The sequence below is a fragment of the Pelodiscus sinensis genome, chromosome 2 (genome assembly GCF_052426305.1).
Source record: "Pelodiscus sinensis isolate ZL-2025 chromosome 2, ASM5242630v1, whole genome shotgun sequence".
Taxonomy (NCBI): domain Eukaryota; kingdom Metazoa; phylum Chordata; order Testudines; family Trionychidae; genus Pelodiscus; species Pelodiscus sinensis.
Genome location: NC_143053.1, coordinates 206055220 through 206067350, shown reverse-complemented (window position 1 = coordinate 206067350; position 12131 = coordinate 206055220). Strand labels below are relative to the sequence as shown.

At 41.7% G+C, this 12131-nt stretch overlaps 1 protein-coding gene across 12 annotated transcripts in view; it reads left to right on the top strand.

The window, feature by feature from the left end:
- The window catches only part of BZW2 (basic leucine zipper and W2 domains 2), a 93572-nt gene that overhangs the window by 21318 nt on the left and 60123 nt on the right, over window positions 1-12131 (top strand). For 11 of the 12 annotated variants that reach the window (XM_075922262.2, XM_075922261.2, XM_075922264.2 and 8 more), the window contains one exon: window positions 3505-3569. In XM_075922262.2, coding sequence (XP_075778377.1) covers window positions 3505-3569 — 65 coding nt within the window. Of the gene's footprint in view, window positions 1-547; window positions 695-3504; window positions 3570-12131 lie in introns of those variants that run through there. The other variant, XM_075922270.2, reaches the window with a different exon arrangement.

Below are 12131 nucleotides of genomic sequence, written 5' to 3'. Positions count from 1 at the left end.
TAGAGCCTACAAGTCAAAGTGTGAAGGGACATGGGAATGTTTATCATATCGGGCATGGAAATACCTTGCAATGCAGGCTACAATTATGCCATTTTCAGGTGATACTGTAAAGAAGAATCAGGAAGCGTTATTTCCTGTAAATGTACACTAATTCATTTGTTATAATAATTTATTGAACAAGTAGGAGGACTGACTGTACTTGTCTGAGATGAATTGAAAAATGCAGTTTATTTTGTTTTATTGGTGAAATATTTGTAATAGAAAATAGTATAAAATGAGCAGTGTATAGCTTTTGTATTGTTTTATAACTGAAATAATTACATTTGAAAATGGTGTTCTACCATTGTTTAACAATTTAAATATTTTATTTTTTCTACAATGTGATTTAAATAGTGATTAATTTCAATTATTTTTAATTGAGTTAATTTTACAATATTTACATTAAATAAATGTAAGGGTGATCCAGTTAATTGACCACCCTTATAACTGAACAAGTTAGACATCTCAGAAATTGGAGTAGATTATATCATTACAGAGCAGTTGTGAGTTGTTCAAAAACTAATTTATTGGGATAAAGAAAACCAGTTAACTGTCAGTTTCTGTTTCTGCACTCTGTAAAGTAATTTGTAATTGATTGACAGATTCTATCTGTGAACTCAAGAATTCATTTTGTTCAGACCTGGAGGAAATAATGGTATGTGTAATATGTGCTTTGAAACCAGTAGCATGAGTGAAAATTGCTGTAAGAAAAAAAAAATTATATATTTTTTTTGTAAACAAATGAGCATGAAATGAAGTAGTTGGGATGTGGTGCATATTAAACTTACTGTGGGTTGGTTTTTTGTTTTTGTTTTGGACTATCACGAACACTTGTTTTGGGTTAATTAAAACTTTTGGATACTCTCACATGTCAAATCTTGGTAAAGTTTTATGTCCTGAATGATGAGAAACTGCTGGCCAAGTCCAAACAATGCCCTAATCTGTGGGGAGGTTGGGGCAGGAGAGAGCTGCTAGGTGCAATGAAATTTCATTATATTCACTCTTATTACTTACTTGCAGTCATTTGATGATATGGGGTGTGATGCTTTAGGTAAAATATAACTATGTAATTAAATCACTTGTACCCAAAATTGAAGAATAGTAGTGCTAAACAGCTAATATGCTGTTTAATCAAAATTGCCATATTAATCTCTCAGAAATTGAGGCTTATTAGTAAGGGATACTCTCCAGTAATTTAGGCCCTATAGTCATCCTAGCTTGATATTATTTAATAAAACGCCATCTAGGTTTAAGTATCTATTTAAATACAAAATTGCTGATGGAGGAAAACTAGATACTGTTTGTGCAGCACACAGAAGGCGATGATTTCTTTCCATTTCTTCAGTACCTAATAAGCAAGTCCTGATGTTAAATACGTTTGAATGGGGCAGGAAAATATGTTGGGTGTTTTGGGAAAAGTGTTTCCCAAAGACTTGATCCTGTAAACTTCCTGGTTGTAGGACTGAGACTGATTTCTTTGGAATTCTGTGCAAAGGAGAGTAGTCACTTGTTTTGCATCACTAAGGATTAGATTGTTGCTGTGCTGTCCAGGCTGGGGGTTAAGCTCCCCTTCCTTCCTTGCTCAGATTTTTAGTCTTTCTATGAGAACAGCAGAGGGTTTTCTCCCTGCAAGCTAATGGGCAAGGAAGTAGCAGAGAATGGGAGGATCCATGCCTCCGTGCTCCCCTTCCTGCTAGCTTGAGTAGTTGATGGGCACATGAGTAAACTGCTCTGAAAAAAAATACAGGACTATGTAGCACTTTAAAGACTAACAAGATGGTTTATTAGATGATGAGCTTTCGTGGGCCAGACCCACTTCCTCAGATCAAATAGTGGAAGAAAATAGTCACAACCATATACAGGCAGTCCCCGGGTTACGTACAAGATAGGGACTGTAGGTTTGTTCTTAAGTTGAATTTGTATGGAAGTCAGAACTGGTACATATTGTAGGGGAAACTCTAGCCAAACATTTCTCCAGAGCTCAGTTTTATTCTCCTACACCTCAATTCCCTCAGTCCTTTATTCTCAAGCTGAGGTGTCTGCTGAGAAAAGCCGCTCTGCGTCTCCCTGGTCTGCTGGGGGGAAGCAGTTAGTGCGGGATTGCGTCACCCCATTTGTAAGTAGGGATCCGATGTAAGTCGGATCCATGTAACCCGGGGACTGCCTGTATACCAAAGGATATAATTAAAAAAAATGAACACATATGAAAAGGACAAATCAAATTTCAGAACAGAAGGGGGATGGGGGGGGAGAAGGTGAATGCCTGTGAGTTAATGATATTAGAGGTGGGGAAGGGTAGATGTCTGTGAGTTAATGGTATTAGAGGTGATAATTGGGGAAGCTATCTTTGTAATGGGTAAGGTAGTTGGGGTCTTTGTTCAGCCCCCCGCGGAGAGTGTCGAATTTTAGCATGAATGCCAGTTCAGAGGATTCCCTTTCAAGTGCAGATTTGAATGTCTTCTGAAGTAGCATGCATGTGATTAGGTCATTAAGACAGTGTCCTTTCTGGTTGAAATGGCAAGAAACTGTTTTTTCTTTGTGATCCTGTTTAATGTCTGTTTTGTGGGCATTGATTCTTTGGCGACGTGTCTGAGACGTTTGTCCAATGTACATAGCAGACGGACACTTTCGGCACATGATGGCATAGATTATATTTCTGGGGGCGCAGGAATATGTATTCTTGATCTTATAACTCGCTTGGTTAGGCCCAATAATGGTGTCAGCAGAGTGAATATGTGGACAAAGCTGGCAACGGGGTTTGTTGCAAGGGAAAGTACCAGGGTTGGTATTAGTGTGGTATGTCCTGTGGTTGTTGGTAAGATGTAGTAAATTACTTCCTCAGAGTGAGGGGCAGTTATGGGAGGAATTGTCCTCATGTAAATTACAGGGCTGCTCCCTAGTCAGTGAAGTAGCATATTGTCCCTTGCCCAGGTCAGATTATAAAGTTTCAATCTAGACTTAAGTATTGCTGGGTTTTAGTTTGGTTTTGTCTTTAGAAATCAAGAAATTCTATTATAATGATTATGCTAATTTATACGAATGTACGAGTTCTGGTCCTAAAGATCACGTGGCTGGTTAAAGCCAGTCCTTATTAGATCAATGATTATTCTGGGTCCTGAGACTCATCTAATACTGTAATTTCTCAATATCTCTTGAAATAGAGGCAAAACAAATGAGGTTGTGACGGTATAATTTTTGAGACTGTCTAGTAAATTTCTGTGCGGAATAAAAGCTTCCATTTTTATGGTACTGTCATGAACCAAACTTCAAGAAACACATTTCAATCAAATTATGTTAAATTCATAGTGGTGTTTGTCTTTAAAATAATGAAAACTAATTTTCACATGCGTTTTTCATCTGTGTTCCTGGATCCTGTAGAGTTTTTTTCCATTATTATCACGTGTCTGTCTGAGTACTCTGATTAAAATTATATACATAGTTAAACTCTTTTTCCTTCTCTTGCAGAAATTTTATGAATAAACATCAGAAGCCGGTGCTAACAGGCCAGCGGTTCAAAACTAGGAAGAGGGGTAGGACAAATGCTTTCTTTTTTTCCTCTTCATGAAGGTGACTAGAATTACCAGTGTCATAGAGAGCATTGCCTGCTGTCCTCTCATTTGAAGTACTGATGTTGAAGTACTAAAAATGAACAAATGGAGTAACTGAAGTTTAGTAGGGTTAAGCTGTTTCCTCCTACCCACTTTATCTTTCCAACAATGTTAAGGATGCTGTTAGTATTTTTAATGTAGCTAAAGTTATGCTTTTTATATACATTTAGGACTACATGTAAGATACTTGGAGCTTAGTTGTGTTTGTAATAGGATGCAGTAGTCTCTAGGAAGAGCAAGTTTTTAACCAGGATTACAGAGGATTTGGATATTAGGAAGAATGGTTGATGATGATTAGACACTTCTTACAGCTGCTGTAAAGGCAAATCCTTGGTTAAGAAAGCACCACTACCAAGTGTTCCTTAGACACCGCATTCAGAAATGAACTTCAACTGATAAGGTTTTTAGAGTCAAATCTGTGTAATCCTCCAAAGTGGGCCCATAATTTCTAAAATGCAGGTCACTTCCTACCTCTAAAGTATCCCAAGGACATACAGTGCTTTCTCAAGATTAGTCTGAAAAATGTACTATTCTTTGAACATGGATACATTTTTCCCAATATTTATTTTTTACTGCAACTATGAATTTTAAATGTTAGATTTTTTTATTCAAGTAAAATACCACAAAATAAATTCCTTTTTGAGATGGGCCTTTAATCATTTAATATTTTGTCTAAATATGACCAAGTATCTTCTCTCATTATTTTCAGAATTCCATAAATTGTGAAAGTATATGATGTCTGTGGTGGTGAGGAGATCACACAGAGGGAGGGTGTCCTGTCAGGCATGGAGTGTCAGGTGATCCCTGTTTCACTTCTCTTCACCTGGGTTACAAAAGTCCAGACAGATCTTTGTAATCAAAGAATGCGCCCCTTCTTAAAGTCTCATTTATTAATAAGTCATAAGCACAAACTCACTCAAATATACTTGAGGATATTTGTTGCCTGAGGCTTTGTCCAGTTTAGGAGGCTGTTACTCCTTCCTTCAGGAGGCACTCTTGTTTTGTGCATCAGAAACAGTCTCCGATCTAGAAATCCTTCTGGGTCCCTTTCAGGATTTCCCGTTTTCAATCCTTCCTTGAGCAGGGGTCCCCGGCACTTCCTCAATACTGAGTTGTATTAATTATTGCAACACTTTCTCTTTACATGGGAGCTTGGTTGCTGATTAGCCAGTTGTGTAGTCTTTATTAGTTCACCCCCAGTTAGCCCCTTTTCCTAAGCCTTCAGGCTTCTCAGCAGGCCAGCTTTCCCTGCCAGTATCTCCTGGTGTCTACTTAATGCTGGTCCCCTTTTCTCACCTCATCCCCAATTAGTGATGTGAGAGAGGGAGGTTGGCTTTACCCCCTGTGGAGGTCCGGGCTGGGTGTGGACATAGCTGAGGGCATCTGCTCAGGGTGAATTGCTCAAATTTGGGGCTCTCTATAGCCCCCAGACTGGAGACCCTCCCAAATAGGCCACAAACCAGTCCCACAGAGCACTTCAGCTGCCCGCTCAGTCAGCCAGAAGCCTCACAAGCAAAACCCCTTCGACACTCCAGCAATATCCGTGCCGCAGATGGCCCCGGGCCTCATAAACAGGTGAGAGGTTTTAGAGCCCGTTCTCACCTTCCCCGAACAAGTTCTGTCCGGTTCCAAGAAACCAGCCATAGGTCCCAGGTCAATTTACCCTCTGGACCTTACCCACAAGATCACACTGAGCCAGTCCTTTAGAATCTAAAATCTAAATGTTTATTACTAAAAGAACAAAAAGCATGGAAGCAAGGTTGTTAAAGTATCATACATTAGCAGAGATGTTATAACTGCTGGCTCAAGTCATTGGTGTACATCCTATGTCCGGATGGGTCCACGGTGCTTCCCGGCTCGTGATTCCCTGCGAGGCCGCATCTGGGGTCAGGAGCAGATCTGAAGACAAAATGGAGGCTGCTACATGGCATCTTTCCTGGTCTCTTCTTGGCTGCAGCAGGTCACCTGGCCCGTGGCCTATCCCTGGCCTATAGAGGGCTATTGTTCCAAAGAGACTTACTCATTAGCATGTCCATAGGCTGAGCTGCTTTGCCTATAGTTCAACCACATATAGAGGAACATGCGGTATCCAAACAAAGTACATGCTTATAACTTCACACACAGACATTATACAATCACATGAATAGCATATATAGAATCAGTATAAGATAAGCTTTCATTTGACACCTCACATGGCCCCCTTTGTACCAACTTTTGGGGCAAACACTCCCCCCCCCCCCCCATGGGTGCAGCAGTAATCTGGCTGCTTCCCTAAAATCCAGTAACGTGACACCCCCTCTGCAAGCTTTCTGTCCCTGGGAAATATTTCTTATGTCCATGACCACTTCCTTTAACCCAATATCTTCCAGGTATCTGAGTGTACATGTGTGTAAAATATGCATCAGACCTGTCAACCTCCTTAAAGGACCATGCTATGTGACCGGGCAGGCTGACCATTACACTCCACTACTACGTTTCAGTCTGTCTAATGCTAATGCCACTTATCAAGATTGTCACACTCTTCGGAGTGGCTCATGGCCCCGGGTGCCAACTTCAGGGCAGATTGCCAAGACACAGGGCACAAACCTTGAACTAGTGGTATGTTTTGTACTTAGATTTTATTAACCAAGGAACAAATATGAACTTCAGACACTATAATAGTCTTGATAGGGATCCACAGAAAGTCACCGAGGGTACTCAGATCTGTCTTACCACGCAGGCAAACCTGCCTCTGTGACACATGGTCCCCTACATCAAAATCCACAACAATATTCAGGTGACTTTTAGGCCCAAAGTTACTCCAGGTCAAGTGCATTCTAGGTTTCTCACCAAAGACCATGCTTGTAGCCAATAAATTAATCAAACTAACCAATAAACTAATCAAAAGTATTAAGTAAGAAAAGAAATGTGAGTTACAAGGCTAGAGTAGGTACACACATACATAAAAATCAATACTATCTTGGGTTCCAAAAGATGATGATAGTTGATATAATATGCAAGATTTATATGCCCTTTAGGGCTAACTCAAACTAAACAACTGGGGATTCTTTGCTTATGCTTTGAAATCTTTGTCCCTCCAAGTTCAAGCAGTATAAGGATAACTTCTCAGCAGGTATGTTTATTCCCTTCTCCTAGTATTCAAGCTATGACGGAATGACGGCTTGTATGATACTCTCTTCTGAGGTTTAGAGGAAGCAATTTACAAAGTCTTTTGTCCACAGTGACTTCTCGGATATCTGTAAACCTCCTTTTGTTGGGAGAGAAGATAAAAATTCGTGTTATGCTAGCGTTTCACACTTAGTAAAGTGCTTCTCTCCTGACTTTGAAGGATTAACAGTCTTAGCAAACATTTAAACATTATAATATAGAATGCAGATATAAGTAGGATTAATACATAGTGTCCTATAAGATTCCATAAAGTCTAAACACATTCTTATAATTAGAATGTCTATTTTAATCGTACTGCTTTCCAGCTATGCATTTGTCAATGTTCATTGAGGCCTAGAGACTTGGCATGAGCTGGCATCGGGTTTGCTAATGTCACCAAGATATTTTAGTGAAATAGAACATAGTATGTGCACAGACACATCTCAAAATGTATTTCACAGATCATTTGCTGCTGTAGGATATATGATTAGTCTAGGAACTTGGCCAGTAAAGGGCTGCTTAACAAGAATTATGCTAGTTCACTTTGTGAAAGAGAACAATTGGTAATGAGTATGATACTACAGAAATCACTGTTAGCAAAATGTGTATGAGGAAAAAATATGAATTATAGCTATATCCTGGCTGCTGTAGTAATTGATTCTATTATTTGTTGTTTTATCTGGATTTTGACTGCTCTGGTTTACAGTTTATAGGAACAGTTACATGATATTGGTTGCTTGTAGCTAATTAAAAACAAGGGTGATGTCATGCTAGGAGTCTACTACAGGCCACCTACACAGGTGGAAGAAGTGGATGAGGTTTTTTTTAAACCACTAACACAATCATCCAAAGCCCAAGATTTGGTGGTTACGGGGGACTTCAACTATGTAGATATATGTTGGGAAAATAACACTGTGGAGCACAGACTATCCAATAAGTTCTTGGACTGTATTGAAGACAACTTTTTATTTCAGAAGGTTGAAAAAGCTACCGGGGGAAACTGTTCCAGATTTGATCCTAACAAATAGGGAGGAACTGGTTGAGAATTTGAAAGTGGAAGGCAGCTTGGGCGAAAGTGATCATGAAATCAGAGTTCACAATTGTAAGGAAGGGTAGAAGGGAGAATAGCAAAATAGAGACAGTGGATTTCAGGAAGGCGGATTTTGGTAAGCTCAGAGAGCTGATAGGTAAGGTCCCATGGGAAAAACAACAGAGGAGAGTTGGCAGTTTTTCAAAGGGACATTGTTAAGGGCCCAAAAGCAAGCTTATTCTGCTGTGTGGGAAAGATAGAACATATGGCAAAAGACCACCTTGGCTTAACCATGAGATCTTGCATGATCTAAAAATAAAAAAGTCATATAAAAAATGGGAAGTAGGACAAATTACAAAGGATGAATATAGGAAAACAACACAGGAATGCAGGAGCAAGATTAGAAAGGCAAAGGCACAAAAGGAGCTCAAACTAACTACGGGAATAAAGGGAAACAGGAACAAAATACAGGACTATGTAGCACTTTAAAGACTAACAAGATGGTTTATTAGGTGATGAGCTTTCGGGGGCCAGACCCACTTCCTCAGATCAAATAGTGGAAGAAAATTGTCACAACCATATATATCAAAGGATACAATTAAAAAAAATGAACACATATGAAAAGGACAAATCAAATTTCAGAACAGAAGAGGGTTGGGGGGGAAGGTAAATAGTCTCCATGTGCATCCTTTAAAGTACTGATTTATGTATTCTGGAGAGGTTTTTGGAATTGCATGTCCCTGGACTTCTAATAGCTATAATATGTGGCTTACTACACCACTCCTGTGCACATTTCATTGATGGCACTGTTATTTTTGGTGGGGTTTTTTGAGGGAAGGGGGTTGGAAGAGTTCTCATGTCCTCAGCAAAACTAACCTTCCCTAATTAAGTTGCCCAATGTGGAAAAACCTTGAGGCTTGTTTTTATTTGTTTTGTTTTTTCAGAAGTTAGAGTCTCAGTTTGCTTCCTACTTAGCTGTTGCTACATTACAGCAGTGCCCCAAATGTATTGGGTGTTGTGGAGACATTTATGAAGACACACAGTTTCTTCCCTGAAGAGCTTAGTTGTCGGTAATGAAAGCAGTTGCTAACATACATTTGCTAACAGTGCTTTTGTTACCTGGAGTTAAAATTACTGAAGTGAGGAAGGGAATTAGAATGGTGTTAGTGAGAGAGACCCTGAGACACAGTCCTTTTTTGGGCTTTCCCTGGAATGGGATAACTAAATGTTGCACACCAGCATCTAGGGTTTGGTTACTTGCACAACCAGGAGAATGCTAGTAAAGTTTTAGTGTGGTCTCTCCTACACTTCTATGGAATGCTGTTTTTAGTGGCTTTTATTTTTTTGGACCCTGGTAGGGGGAGGAGGAAGTGGCCCTGCCCTCAGCCACTCCTCCTCCACGCCTGCTGGGGGATTAGCAGTGCTGGGAGTGGGGGGAGGGAGGGCAGACCCGTGTCTGGGAGCAGGGGGATGGCTGGGTAGAGCCACATGTGGCACTGGGAGCAGAGCACCAGGTAAATGTCCTGCTCCCTTTCTTAGGCATGCCAAATTAAAGAGGTTCAAATGTACAGTAAAATGATGTCAGAAAGGGGACAGAATAGATTTTATGAAGGAATAAATGCAGTTTCCCTGGCATATGAGCATTTTGTTGAAGGATTAAGATTCATTTGTTAAAGAGGAAGAAGATTCAAGTGTATTTTCTGATGTGATGCATGTGTACAGAGAGAAAGGGTGACTTCTAGAAATGAAATGAGTGGAACTGCTTGCTGGCCCTAATTTATGGACTTGACAACTTACACTGTTCCTGTTCAATGATGATGACAGCTTATTCAGCACATTATTTCTAGGGACTTTAGTTGTTAGACATCATTAGTGAAATGTTGTTTTCCTATTCCTTCATGCAACTTAAAACAACCCTCTTCCTGCACATGTTTTTAGATTGCTAAAGAGAAGGAAACAATAGGACATTCCAGATGTGAAGAATGTTTGTAGGCAGGAAAAGTTTAAAACTGTTGTAGAAAATATTGGTGGTGGTGGGTGGTGGTGTTTTTGTTGCACTGTGGCCCACTGCCCCCATACTGGTAGGCACAGGGAAGCCTTCCAGATGTAATACATTGGGTATTCTAAACCTGCTTGCCTGAAAAATATACAAATATCCATAGGTTTAAAACTCTTAGTGACGTGGACTTTATCTCCATAACTGTCTGTTAAGCACCTAGCATGCTGTTGATGTCCAAGGAGGAGTAGTTTGTGTATTATTTGCTTGTTTGGTAGCATTCATAATTCTGCTCCTGAAATTGTGATTCTGGTGCACAAATTAGGCATTAATACAAGTTCAGGTGAAATGCTTGCTTTATATAGTTCAAGCTAGAGAAAATCCTAGCAGAGTGGTTTTCAAACAATGGATCGCGACTCAGTATTGGGGCATGGAAAGTGTGGTACTAGGTGTCATTGCTGCAGGGCCATTAGGTAATCAGCAGAGGGTGCTAAAGCAGGCTACCTGCATGTCCTGGCACTGCAGACTGTAATGCACCCCGAAAGTGGACAGCAACAGGCCCATTTCCTAGGTGTTTTGGGGGGAGGGGAAGAGCACAAGGCTCCGAGCATGGACTTTGTCCTGAGCACTAGCCTGCACTCCCACCCCCGCTGCACCATTGACCAGGAGTTGCTCAAAATAAGCCCCTCCCACCAGCCAGAGCTGCCTCCAATACCCCAAACCTCTCATCCTCAACGCCACTCCAGGCTCCACACTCCAGTAAAATTTAGGGATATCAGCATGGAGACGACTACATGATAAATCTGGCTAGTCTGTTAATCTTGTCACCTTCACACATTTTCCCCCTTGCTGCCTATGTATCAGAGTGGGAGCCGATGCCCGTGAAGAGCTGGCTTAAAAGTTGGCTCCCCAAAAGCCCTGGATCCAGCCCCCCTCCCCTGTGCTGCTGCTTCTGATAGAGACAGCAGAGCGGAGGGTGAGGAGGGAGGGCTGAAGCCCATATGTGTGGGGAGCCAGTTCCGCAGACCCACCTGTCCCCGCTTCAGCCTCCTACAGTGGCAGTGGGGAAGGGAGGTGGGCAGAAGTCAGAGCTGACAGTTCTTCCCAGCTCCATATACTTGCAGGGTGTGTAGGGGAGGCTACCGCAAAGCAGCCTCTGTCTGAGGTGGCCCCAACTTGCCACAGGCAGCCTGTCTGCAGGGGGTCCAAGATCCTCGGGTCAGAGCAGCCTCTGTCTGTGTGGAGCTTGGACCACCCTATCCCCCAGCCGCTCCCACCCTGCACTGCTGCCCCTTTAGAAGAGGCAGCAATGCAGGATGGCAGGCAGCTGGACTGCATGGAGCAGCTGGCTTTTAAACTGGCTCTCCTCATGGACCAACTCTCCCCTGCCCATCCTATCAAAAGCCTCAGTGCAGGATTGATGGGGACGCCCCAGGAGTGAGGTTGGCGTGCCCTGGCTGCCGGCCCTGCCTCTAGGGACTATCTAATAGTCATGTAACCACTACAGTGTATGCGTTACATGAACGGTATTGTGCAATTGGACATTTTTAGTAAAATTATGTTGGAACATGGGCATCAATAGTTTTCTTCAACTGAGTCATGAAAAAAAAGAAGTTTGAAAATCATTGTGTGCCCCACAGCTTCTGGAACTCGCTCCAGTAGGAGATGTAGTTTGTGTAGGGCTAGCTTAAGGGTGGAATGGCAGGACTGTCTGCTTGATCTAGTTTTTTAATAGACCTAATGAGGGTTTTTCCTTCACATGCAGAGTCCTATTGTATTCTTAAATAATTATTGCTATTATGAGACCCTAAAGCTTGGCACCAATATACATTTCTAAAACACAAAAAAAGCTTTATCAAATTAATGATTGTTACTATTTGAACACCCTAATGCCTGGTCTACGCTGCAGTTAGGTTGATTTAGTTAACTTGCATTGACCTAATTATGTCCATGTATACGCTGCAGCCTTGACCCTCTGATGTATGTGCCCCGTGCCTCTCATGGAGGTGGAGTTATGTTGGAGTAGCTAGGGCTGATGTGCTGTCTGGACAGCACATTCTTTACCTAGCTGTTGACTATTTGCCAATGGTGTGGCTCTGCTAGGTCTCTGTTCCAAGCCAGGCTGCTACCAAGGCTCCCAGCTTGGCCTGCTACCCCATGTCCCAGCTTCACGCTACTGTCTGGGAGCCTGGCTTCCCCCTGGCTCTTGGCTCCTTGAGGGGAGCACAGCTGCTGGCCAGGCTATCGGTTCCCTGACAGAAGCCTGGCAGCTGACTGGACTCTGGTTGCAATTCTCTCTGCTGGAGGTGAG